This window comes from Stomoxys calcitrans, chromosome 2 (genome assembly GCF_963082655.1).
Source record: "Stomoxys calcitrans chromosome 2, idStoCalc2.1, whole genome shotgun sequence".
NCBI classification, from domain to species: Eukaryota; Metazoa; Arthropoda; class Insecta; order Diptera; family Muscidae; genus Stomoxys; species Stomoxys calcitrans.
The window spans coordinates 194431249-194442548 of NC_081553.1; the positions used below are offsets into that span (position 1 = coordinate 194431249).

Below are 11300 nucleotides of genomic sequence, written 5' to 3' on the forward strand. Positions count from 1 at the left end.
GCATCGCTCTCATGTTTATTGAAAGGCTTGGTGGGAATGCTCCTAATATTCTCACTAATAGGGAGAGAGACTCCCTAAACTGGGCTCATGGATTCGCTGCAAAGGCTACTCGGAAACTGCACCGCAGTCAGCCAAAAGGCTGCGATCACCCGGAGGGCATCCCATGCCCAAAATAACTGGGGCGAACAATAGTAAGATGGGCCCAAGAACCTTTGCTAATGCCCCTAGGGACAGTTTAGTGTTGGCAATTGTCGACAAGCGAGAAGAACAATGCTGCATATCTAGGAATAGTTGGAGTGGGATAGTCAATGGACTGTCATCAGTATACTGCGATGTTCTTGCGGAAATTCCTGGGTCTCCTTCAGTTTGTGACAATGCAGGCTGGTATCGGGGCCGATACAGACTAATTGCCTTCGGGGATCAACGCTCAATTGAAATGTAGCGTTGTGCGCAAAAAAAGATTGGTGAGATCTGGCCAGGTGCAGCACTAGATTTAGTCAAGAAGGAAGATATTCCTTCTCGGCCAATAGCACGTACAGGGATAACAAAGATTTATTCAGTTCCTGAAACCCATGCTTGGGAGACTAAGCGAGTGGAATCCCAATTTTTTAACCACCGACTGGAAGATTGATAGATTGGATGAGGCGGATGGTGACCGGAGACATGCAGTATTCGTACTAAACTCCGGCTGTCTCGCAGACCTCAACTAGTCTGAAGAAGTTCGCAGACCTCAACAAGTCTGAATGAGTTGTATCCTACGGATTCAACAAGTTGAAACTGAAGGTCTATAAAAGCGGTGGGGTTGGGGAAACAGGAGACGACTCAGCAGTTGTTGCTGAACGGATGTCTGAGGTGCTATCGACCACATCGCTAAGGTCTGAAGGATTGCAGGAGACTAAAATTTCCCCTGCCACTATCGAGACAGAAGGGGAAGGCATCGAAACGGGACCCAACAAGCCATGTGGGTAGAGGGTGATCCAGTTGGACTGGTCCCAAGGTGTGCGTCAGCGGGGAGGGACGGAACTCAAAAATTACTTCGTCAGCAGCAGCCAGTGAAACATCTAAGAACATATCATCCACACCGCAAGTGTCCTGTGTCCTGAGGAAGAGTGGTTCCACTGCTTTCTCACCTGCCCCAGAATGCGTACAGAAGCTCATCATGACAAGATCTAATGAATCTTGTGCGGATGCATCATTGGTGGAAGTTGTGAATCCTGATTATAGTCTGCTTTCTGCAGATAAATCTCCATCTTTTTAAGGACGCTTCGGCGGCACCAAGGGTCCTCCTGATGGCAGGGAGATTTTGGGGTGGCTCTTATCCAGGAACCATGGGTGTGTGGAAGAATGGTTTGTGGACTAAGAATTCCAGAATTTTAACAACTCAAGGGTACTGGAAGAGGAAAACACAGAGCCTGTTTTCTTCCAAAGTGTAGCCTAAATGTTTTTCTTCTTCCCTCGCTAAGTAGTGAAGATTCAGTAGTAGCCAGCCTTGAAATAAATAAGTCTGATTAGTGGCTGGTTTCTCTATATATGGCACACGATTCAGAGAGGACGCCTACAAACCTTAAGTCGCTGGTTGAAGCCACTTCTGGAGGGAAGAAGAGCCTCAAGTGATGCTAATGTACACTACCAAATATGGGGAAGTTAGGATGTCAACGAAAGGGGTAAGCTGCTTATCGAATATATTATAAGTTGCAATCTGGCGATGGGCAATAAAGAGAATGAAACGACCTTCATTTATAGAAGTAGTTAGGAGGTACTATATGTTACTTTTGTATATAAGCAGAAGTATATACGAATGGGAAGTGTTGGATGACCACAGCTACTCTTATCTTCGTAACATTAGTATCAGCCTTGGAGAGGACGGTGCTGAAGTTGTCCCTTGGATAAGCAGAATAAAGGCTGATTGGGAAAAATTTATTTATTTTTATACCCTCCACCATAGGAAGGGGGTGTACTAATTTCGTCATTCCGTTTGTAACGCCTCGAAAAATTCGTCTAAGAGCCCATAAAATATATATTCTTGATCGGCATGAAATTTTAAGTCGACCTAGCCATATCCGTTCGTCCATCTGTCCGTCCGACCGTCTGTCCGCCTATCCGTCTGTCTGTCCGTCCGTTTGTCCGTCCGTCTGTCCGTCTGTCCGTCCATCTGTCCGTTCGCCTGTCCGTCTGTCTTTCCGTCCGTCTGTCCGTCCGTCTGTCCGTCCGTCTGTCCGTCCGTCTGTCCGTCCGTCTGTCTGTCTGTCCATCTGTCTGTCTGCCTGTCCATCTGTCCGTCCGTCCGTCTGTCCGTCTGTCTGTCCGTCCATCCGTCTGTCTGTCCTTTCCTACGGTAGTGGGTTTCAAAAAAGCATTGACTTCATCGAGCTTATCGCTCTTTCTTACTTTCTCCCAAAAATCCACACATATCTTGGAGTGCTTTAAATGTAATTTTGTCTAGGGCTTATTAAGCCTTCAAACGACTGAGTTTTAAAATTGAGTGCAAAATCTTTAAAATAGTTTCTTGGTCTTGGCAATTGCTGTTGGCATTTACTATCTGTGGTAGTGCATTGTATATTCCGTCTGTCTGTTCTGTCCGCCATCCGTCCGTCTGTCCATCCGTCTGTCTGTCCATCCGTCCATCTGTCTGTCTGTCCGTCAGCCTATCCGTCAGCCTGTCCGTCTGTCCGTCCGTCCGTTCGTCTGTCTGTCTGTCTGTCTGTCCGTCCGTCCGTCTGTCTGTCCGTCCGTCCGTCTGTCCGTCCGTCTGTCCGTCCGTCTGTCCGTCCGTCTGTCCGTCCGTCTGTCCGTCCGTCCGTCCGTCCATCCGTCTGTCTGTCCGCCCGTCTGTCTGTCCGTCCGTCCGTCTGTCTGTCCGTCCGTCTGGGTCGATCTAGCCATGTCCGTCCGTTCGACTGTGGAAATTACCATAGCGGTCAAACGCGTGGAGCCAGCCGTTGCAAATTTTGCACAGTTACTAACTTTTAATGTAGGTCGTTGGACATATCAAATGGGCCACATCGGTTCAGATTTAGATATAGCTCCCATATAAACCGATCTCCAGATTTCACTTCTTTAGCCCTTTCAGGCCGCAATTTTTATCCGATTTGGCTGAAATTTTGCATGTGGTGTTCTGTTATGACTTCCAACAACTGTGCCAAGTACGGTTCAAATTAGTCTATAACCTGATAAAGCTCCCATGTAAACTGGTCTCTCGCTTATCCGTGTTCGGTTCGCAGAAATTAATTTTTGGTTGGTTTGGCAGAAGTTTGGTATGTAGAATAAATGTATGCCCTTCAACTTAATTTTTGACAGAATTCATGGTGATGGGTTCCCAAGATGCGGTCCGGCCGAACAAAACACACTTTTACTTGTTTAAGACTGTATCGTGATATCAACAAACAGACGAACAGGCGGACGGACGTGGCTACATGGTTCGGTAGTGGGTATAAATCGTGCTAAGTTCGGCCGGAACGAATCTTGGGCACCCACCACCATGACACCGCTAAAAATGCATCCTTATTAACTGAGTTTATATTTGGATTATTTTGGATTTCAAGAAGTCATGTCGGGATATCGGCACTTAGACGGGCCTATAACACCATATTAACAGATTCAGATTAAACTTGGCATTGATGTTGTAAGTCATAAGTTAGGTTTTTGAGCCAAATTTCAGCTAAATCGGATGAAAATTGATGGCTCTAAGGGCTTAAGAAGTCAAACCCGGGGATCGGTTTATGTGGGGGCTATATCTGTTTATAAACCGATTTGGATCATACTTAGTATGGATGTTGGAAGTCATAATACAAGTCTTTGTTCCAAATTTCAGCCGAATCGGATGCAAATTGAGGCTTCTAAGGAGGCCACCGTGACGCAGAGGTTAGCATGTCCGCTTACGACGCTGAATGCCTGGGTTCGAATCCTGGCGAGACCATCAGAAAAAATTTTCAGCGGTGGTTTTCCCCTCCTAATGCTGGCGACATATGTGAGGTACTATGCTATGTAAAACTTCTCTCCAAAGAGGTGTCGCACTGCGGCTCGCCGTTCGGACTCGGCTATAAAAAGGAGGCCCCTTATAATTGAGCTTAAACTTGAATCGGACTGCACTCATTGATATGTGAAAAGTTTGCCCTGTTCCTTAGTGGAATGTTCATGGGTAAAATTTGTAATTTGTATATCTGTTTATAGACCGATTCGTATAATACTCGGCATGGATATTAGAAGTCATAACTCAAGCCTCTGTTCAAAATTTCAGCCAAATCGGATAAAAATTGAGACTTCTAGGGGCAAGAGAAGTCAAATCTGGGAATCGCTTTATGTGGGACCTATATCGAAATCTGAACTGATATGGGTCATTTGCAATCCCCAACGACCTACATCAATAAAAAGTATCTCTGCAAAATTTCGAGCGGTTTTCTTCAAGCGTGCGACCGCTATCGTGATTTCGACGGACGGACGGAGGGATATACGGACGGACATGGCTAGATCGACTTGAAATGTCAAGACTATCAGAATATATTGGGTTGCCCAAAAAGTAATTGCGGATTTTTCATATAGTCGGCGTTGACAATTTTTTTCACAGCTTGTGACTCTGTAGTTGCATTCTTTCTTCTGTCAGTTATCAGCTGTTACTTTTAGTTTGCTTTAGAAAAAAAGTGTAAAAAAAGTATATTGGATTAAAGTTCATTCTAAGTTTCGTTAAAAATCCATTTACTTTCTTTTAAAAAATCCGCAATTACTTTTTGGGCAAACCTACATATGTGCTTTTTGGGGTCGCAGATCAATATTTCGAAATGTTCCATATGGAATGACTAAGTTAGTATGCCTCCCTTCCTATTGTAGTGTGTTTAAAAAAACACTCGCTTCATCGAGCTTATCACTCTTTCTTACTTCCTCCCAAAAATCCACACATATCTTGGAGTGCTTTAAATGTAATTTTGCCTAGTGCTTATTTAGACTTCAAACGACTGAGTTTTAAAATTGAGTGCAAAATGTCTAAAATAATTCCTTGGTCTTGGCAATTGCTGTTGGCATTTACTATCTGTGGCAGGGCATTGTATATTCCAACCCCTGGTGGGTGGGTGAAAGATTTGCAGCAGGTCAGTGAGGAATTTGCAGTATAAAACGCTTTCTTATTCATCAACTTGAAATTTTAGAATGAAACTACTTTGGATATCGTAGAGGAGATGATAAGACTTCAAACTTTGATCAACAATTTGGATGAGAATGCCGGGAGAGGTATGTATGTCGTCAACTCGGAAATTCTAAAGTTGAGTGATGGAACTTCTACCCATAGCCATAGACAGTGTTGCCCAGTTTCGGTTCTATAAAAATCTTGAAGAGCTAGTGGTTAATTTTAGTAGGTAGTTGTCATTGTGTTTATAGTCACAACCATTTGGGAACTTTGATTTTTCTTACTTGAATGTGAGATAGTTCGGTATCCTATACAGGACTCCACCAAACATTCATTCGCATGGGATATTGAGAGAAGCATTCTACTGCTGGTCTTGTAGTAAGCCTAAGGCTTTCCCTATTTCACCAGTTCAAGTTTCGACCTCTAGGTCTAACCCACTTTTTTGTAATCCACAAAATTTTCTCTGCTTTATGCAAAGTTATTGGGTTGCCCAACAAGTAATTGCGGATTTTTCATATAGTCGGCGTTGACAAATTTTTTCACAGCTTGTGACTCTGTAATTGCATTCTGTCTTCTGTCAGTTATCAGCTGCTACTTTTTGCTTGCTTTAGAAAAAAACGTGTAAAAAAAGTATATTTGATTAAAGTTCATTCTGAGTTTTATTAAAAATGCATTTACTTTCTTTTTTGAAAAATCCGCAATTACTTTTTGGGCAACACAATAGTTACCATTTCTACATCATAGGATGGAGGTATGCTAATCTAGTCATTTCGTTTGTAACAGCTTGAAATATTGAAGGAATATATATTCTGGATCGTCTCGGCATTCCGAGTCGATGTAACCATGTTAGTCCGTCTGTCGAAATCACGATTGCCGTCGAATGCGTAAAACTAGCTGCTTGAAATTTTGCACAGATACTTCTTATTGATGTAAGTCATTGGGAGTTGTAAATGGGTCATATTGGTTCAGATTTGGCGATAGCTCCCATATAAAAGGATCTCTCGATTTGATTTCTTTAACCCTGAAATGTGGAACAAAGACTTGTGTTATGACCTCCAACATCCATGTCAAGTATGATCCGAATCGGTCAATAAACATATATAGCCCCCATATAAACCGATCTCCGGACTTGTGTTATGATTTCCACATCCATGTCAAGTATGATCCGAATCGGTCTATAAACAGATATAGCCCCCATATGAAACGATCACCGGATTTGACTTCTTGAGCCCCTAGAAGCCTCAATTTTCATCCGATTTGGCTGAAATTGGGAACAAAACCTTGAGTTATGGCCTTTAATATCCATGTCAAGTATAATTCCAATCGGTCTATACACAGATATAGCCCCCCATATATACCGATCGCCGGATTTGACTTTTTGAGCTCTTGGCAGCCTCTGTAATCATCCGATTTGGCTGAAATTTGGAAAAAACTCTAGCGTTATGACTTCCAACATCCAGGTTAAGTGTGATTTAAATCGGTCTATAAACAGATATAGCCCCCATATAAACCGATCCCCGGATTTGACTTCCTGAGCTCTTAAAATCCTAAATTTTCATCTGATTTGTTTGAATTTTGGAACAAAGTTTTGAGTTATGACTTCCAACATCCATGCCAAGTATGATCCGAATCGGTCTATAAACAGAAGCCTCTATTTTCATGCGATTTGGCTGAAATTTGGAACAAAGGCTTAAGTTAAGACTTACAACATCCATGCCAAGTATGAATTTAATCGGTCCATAAACAGATATAGCCCCCATATAGACCAATCCCCGGATTTGACTTCCTCAGCCCTTAGAAGCCTAAATTTTCACTTGATTCGAATGAAATTTGGCCCAAAAACCTAACTTATGACTTACAACATCAGTGTCAAGTTTTATCGGAATCGGTCAATATGGTGATATAGGCCCCCTTAAGTACCGATATGACTTCTTGAGACGAAAATAATTCAAATACAAACTCAGTTAATAAGGGCATTTTATCGCCACTCCTATGGGTGACCACCATAAATGACCTATTACGGATGCTGACTGAGGAGGGATTTGAACCCGTCTGCTATGCAGACGATGTTATAGTACTTCTAAGGGATAAGGATCCGATCGAGCTACGCAGAAAGGCCGAAAGGGCCTTGCATATGGCATATGACCGGGCTGGACCCAGAGGTCTCAATGTTAACCCAGAGAAGACTGAAATATGCCTGTTCACGAGGAAGGCGAAGGTGGGCCAATTTATTGCACCACGTTTCCTCAATAAGACGATTTCGATATCCGACAAGGTCAAATACTTAGGTGTGATATTGGACAGGAAACTGAATTGGAAGTGTCAAATTCAGGAGCATACTGAGAAGGCTCACAGAAGTTGGGCACCATGTATATGGGCCATATGCTCGAAATGGGGCAAGGGTGGTGTTCATACCCAAGCCCGGCAAGGAAAGTTATGCGACACCAAAGTCCTACAGACCCATAAGCCTTACGTCCTTTCTACCCAAAACCATGGAACGCATTATGGACACCAGAGTAGAACATTCAGCAAACTGCTCAAATAAAAACAGAATGCCTTTGTCTAGGAAAGCTTGGTGGAGACTGCCCTGCACAAGGTTGTGCATAAAATAGAAGAACCCGAAGATAGTCCACTGGCTCTACAGGAGCGTGATTAGACCAATACTTACTTACACCTCAGTAGTTTGGTGGACTGCTATGGAGAAAAAGTGCAACATAAGCACCATACAACAGGTTCAGACAAGATGTTGTCTTGGCATAGGCGGAGCGATGAGGACCATGCCCACTAGGTCACTGAAGACTATTCAAGATATTCGACCCTTTGACATACAGATTAAGTGTGAGGCAGCCACTACGACTATGAGACCTAAGGCGATGGGAGAATAAATTGAGGATGAGAGCAGCTCATACCATTGCGGTATAATCGAGGGGACGATAGGAAACCTGTAAGGAAGGGAGGAAGAGGTTTTCGATCGGATACCTGAGATGAACCTTGAAGTCGAGTGCGAGGTACTGCTGCCATCGGCACAGCCTTGGATTGACGGAAACCTTGGATTGCCATCGGGAAGATCATGTTACACGGATGGATCAAAGTTAGAGGGAAGAGTGGTCTTGGGGGTTTACTTTACTGAGAACCCAGGGACTGAGATCTGTTTTAGACGGCCTGACCATAATATGGTCCTGGCGGCGGAGATCCGGGCGATCACGGAATGGGTGAAGTGGTGTGGTGCTAACGCAAGGACAGTGCATATTTTGCCCATGGAACAGGGGCAAACTTCTCACATATCAATGAGTGCAGTCCGATTCTAGTTTAAGCTCAATTATAAGGGGCCTCCTTTTTATAGCCGAGTCCGAACGGCGAGCCGCAGTGCGACACCTCTTTGGAGAGAAGTTTTACATAGCATAGTACCTCACATATGTCGCCAGCATTAGGAGGGGAAAACCACCGCTGAACATTTTTTTCTTTTGGTCTCGGCAGGATTCGAACCCAGGCGTTCAGCGTCATAGGCGGACATGCTAAAATTTGCGCTACGGTGGCCTCCGTGTGAATATCTTTACCGACATTGGTAAATTGGCCATAAGGGCAATAAAAACCAGGACGGTAAGGTCACAAACAGTCTTGCAGTGTAAGTAGGAGAGATTGTTTGGGTGCCGGGCCATAACGTAGTAAGGGGAAATGAAAGGGCAGACTATTCGGGCGGTGAAGGCCAGAGAACTGCCGTCGATAAACTTGATGCACCCGAAGTCTTTCGGGTCGACTCAGTCCGAGTTATGGGAGTGGGCGTCGAACAGTCTTGCAATGTAAGAAGGAGATTAACGCCATCTCTGAGAATGGCAAAATTCGCATCGTTTGGGTGCCGGGCCATAATGGGGTAAGGGGAAATGATTTGGCGGTGAAGGCCAGCGAACTGCCGTCGATAAACTTGGTGAACCCGAAGCCTTTTGGGTCGACGCAGTCCGAGTTATGGGAGTGGGCGTCGAACAGTCTTGCAGTGTAAGAAGGAGATCAACGTCTTCTCTGAGGATGGCAAAATCCGCATCGTTTGGGTGCCGGGCCATAACGGGGTAAGGGGAAATGATTTGGCGGTGAAGGCCAGCGAACTGCCGTCGATAAACTTGGTGAACCCGAAGCCTTTTGGGTCGACGCAGTCCGAGTTATGGGAGTGGGCGTCGAACAGTCTTGCAGAGTAAGAAGGAGATCAACGTCTTCTCTGAGGATGGCAAAATCCGCATCGTTTGGGTGCCAGGCCATAACGGGGTAAGGGGAAATGATTTGGCGGTGAAGGCCAGCGAACTGCCGTCGATAAACTTGGTGAACCCCAAGCCTTTTGGGTCGACGCAGTCCGAGTTATGGGAGTGGGCGTCGAACAGTCTTGCAGAGTAAGAAGGAGATCAACGTCTTCTCTGAGGATGGCAAAATCCGCATCGTTTGGGTGCCGGGCCATAACGGAGTAAGGGGAAATGAAAGGGCAGACGATTTGGCAGTGAAGGCCAAAGGACTGCCGTCAATACACTCGGTAAACCCGAAGCCTTTCGGGTCGACGCAGTCCGAGTTATGGGAGTGGACGTCGAACAGTCTTGCAATGTAAGAAGGAGATTAACGCCATCTCTGAGAATGGCAAAATTCGCATCGTTTGGGTGCCGGGCCATAACGGGGTAAGGGGAAATGATTTGGCGGTAAAGGCCAGCGAACTGCCGTCGATAAACTTGGTGAACCCGAAGCCTTTTGGGTCGACGCATTCCGAGTTATGGGAGTGGGCGTCGAACAGTCTTGCAGTGTAAGAAGGAGATCAACGCCTTCTCTGAGAATGGCATAAACCGCATCGTTTGGGTGCCGGGCCATAACGTAGTAAGGGGAAATGAAAGGGCAGACTATTCGGGCGGTGAAGGCCAGAGAACTGCCGTCGATAAACTTGATGCACCCGAAGTCTTTCGGGTCGACGGAGTCCGAGTTATGGGAGTGGGCGTCGAACAGTCTTGCAGTGTAAGAAGGAGATTAACGCTATCTCTGAGAATGGCAAAAATCGCATCGTTTGGGTGCCGGGCCATAACGGGGTAAGGGGAACTGATTTGGCGGTGAAGGCCAGCGAACTGCCGTCGATAAACTTGGTGAACCCGAAGCCTTTTGGGTCGACGCAGTCCGAGTTATGGGAGTGGACGTCGAACAGTCTTGCAGTGTAAGAAGGAGATCAACGTCTTCTCTGAGGATGGCAAAATCCGCATCGTTTGGGTGCCGTGCCATAACGGAGTAAGGGGAAATGAAAGGGACAGACGATTTGGCGGTGAAGGCCAGCGAACTGCCGTCAATAAACTTGGTAAACCCGAAGCCTTTCGGGTCGACGCAGTCCGAGTTAAGGGAAGGGCGGCGAATGCGCTTGCAACATTGTGGAACAGCGAAACGGTCGATGGGACGGCGAAAATCCTATGGGGGGATCCAGATCGTGAGAAGACTAGGCTATTGCTGAATGGAAGTAAGAAGGAGGTCAGTATAGCTATTGGTATCACAACGGAACACATAGGACTACGAGGTCACTTATATAAAATCGGTGTGGAAAGTGATGTGAAGGGAATGCGGGGAAGAGGATGAGACGTTGGAGCATTTCCTTTGTCATTGCCCGGCTTTCGCGTCCAATAGATACCGGTACTTAGGTGGCGGCGCATTACTAGACATGAACCAACTTGGGGGAGTGGTATTGAAAACAATTAAGGATTTTGTAAGTAGCACGGAATTCCCAACTTAAAATTTTCTTGTTAGAGTTTCCAGGTCTGTCCATAGTGGCAAGGGGCGGATTAATATCTGCACCCTCTTTTCAACCTAACCTAACCTATAATGTTTAACTTGTTGATTCATTGCAGTTCCTGAAATGTTTGATATACGCATTGATGCTTTACCCGAAGAATGGTATGTTGAATTAGTTAAATTGCGTTCCTAACAATCAAGTTTGTTGCTTAAGATGATGGGCTTGTATCGCTCGGAGTTATTCAAGAAAACATTTTGTCTCATTTCCTATCTCAGTCAGGTGTTTGGTGCTCCCAGAAGTTGTGCCGAAGCAACCGCTTGCACCCAACGCAGTGGCTATTACAACATAAAAATTGATCAGTTCAGTAATGCCTCATTCCTGGTGGAATGTGATGCTCATACCGAAGGTGGTGGCTGGACGGTAATACAACGACGTCAAGATGGC

The 11300-nt window shown here is 45.2% G+C and overlaps 1 protein-coding gene across 1 annotated transcript in view; it reads left to right on the forward strand.

Annotated features, from left to right (window-relative positions):
- Positions 1–4945: 4945 nt before the first annotated feature.
- The window catches only part of LOC106089007 (fibrinogen C domain-containing protein 1-like), a 7044-nt gene continuing 689 nt past the window's right edge, over positions 4946–11300 (forward strand). The window contains exons 1-4 of the mRNA XM_013254747.2: positions 4946–5081; positions 5139–5220; positions 10972–11017; positions 11132–11300. The exon at positions 11132–11300 is cut by the window's right edge and continues 389 nt beyond it. Coding sequence (XP_013110201.2) covers positions 4974–5081; positions 5139–5220; positions 10972–11017; positions 11132–11300 — 405 coding nt within the window. The 5' untranslated portion in view covers positions 4946–4973. The remainder of the gene's footprint in view (positions 5082–5138; positions 5221–10971; positions 11018–11131) is intronic.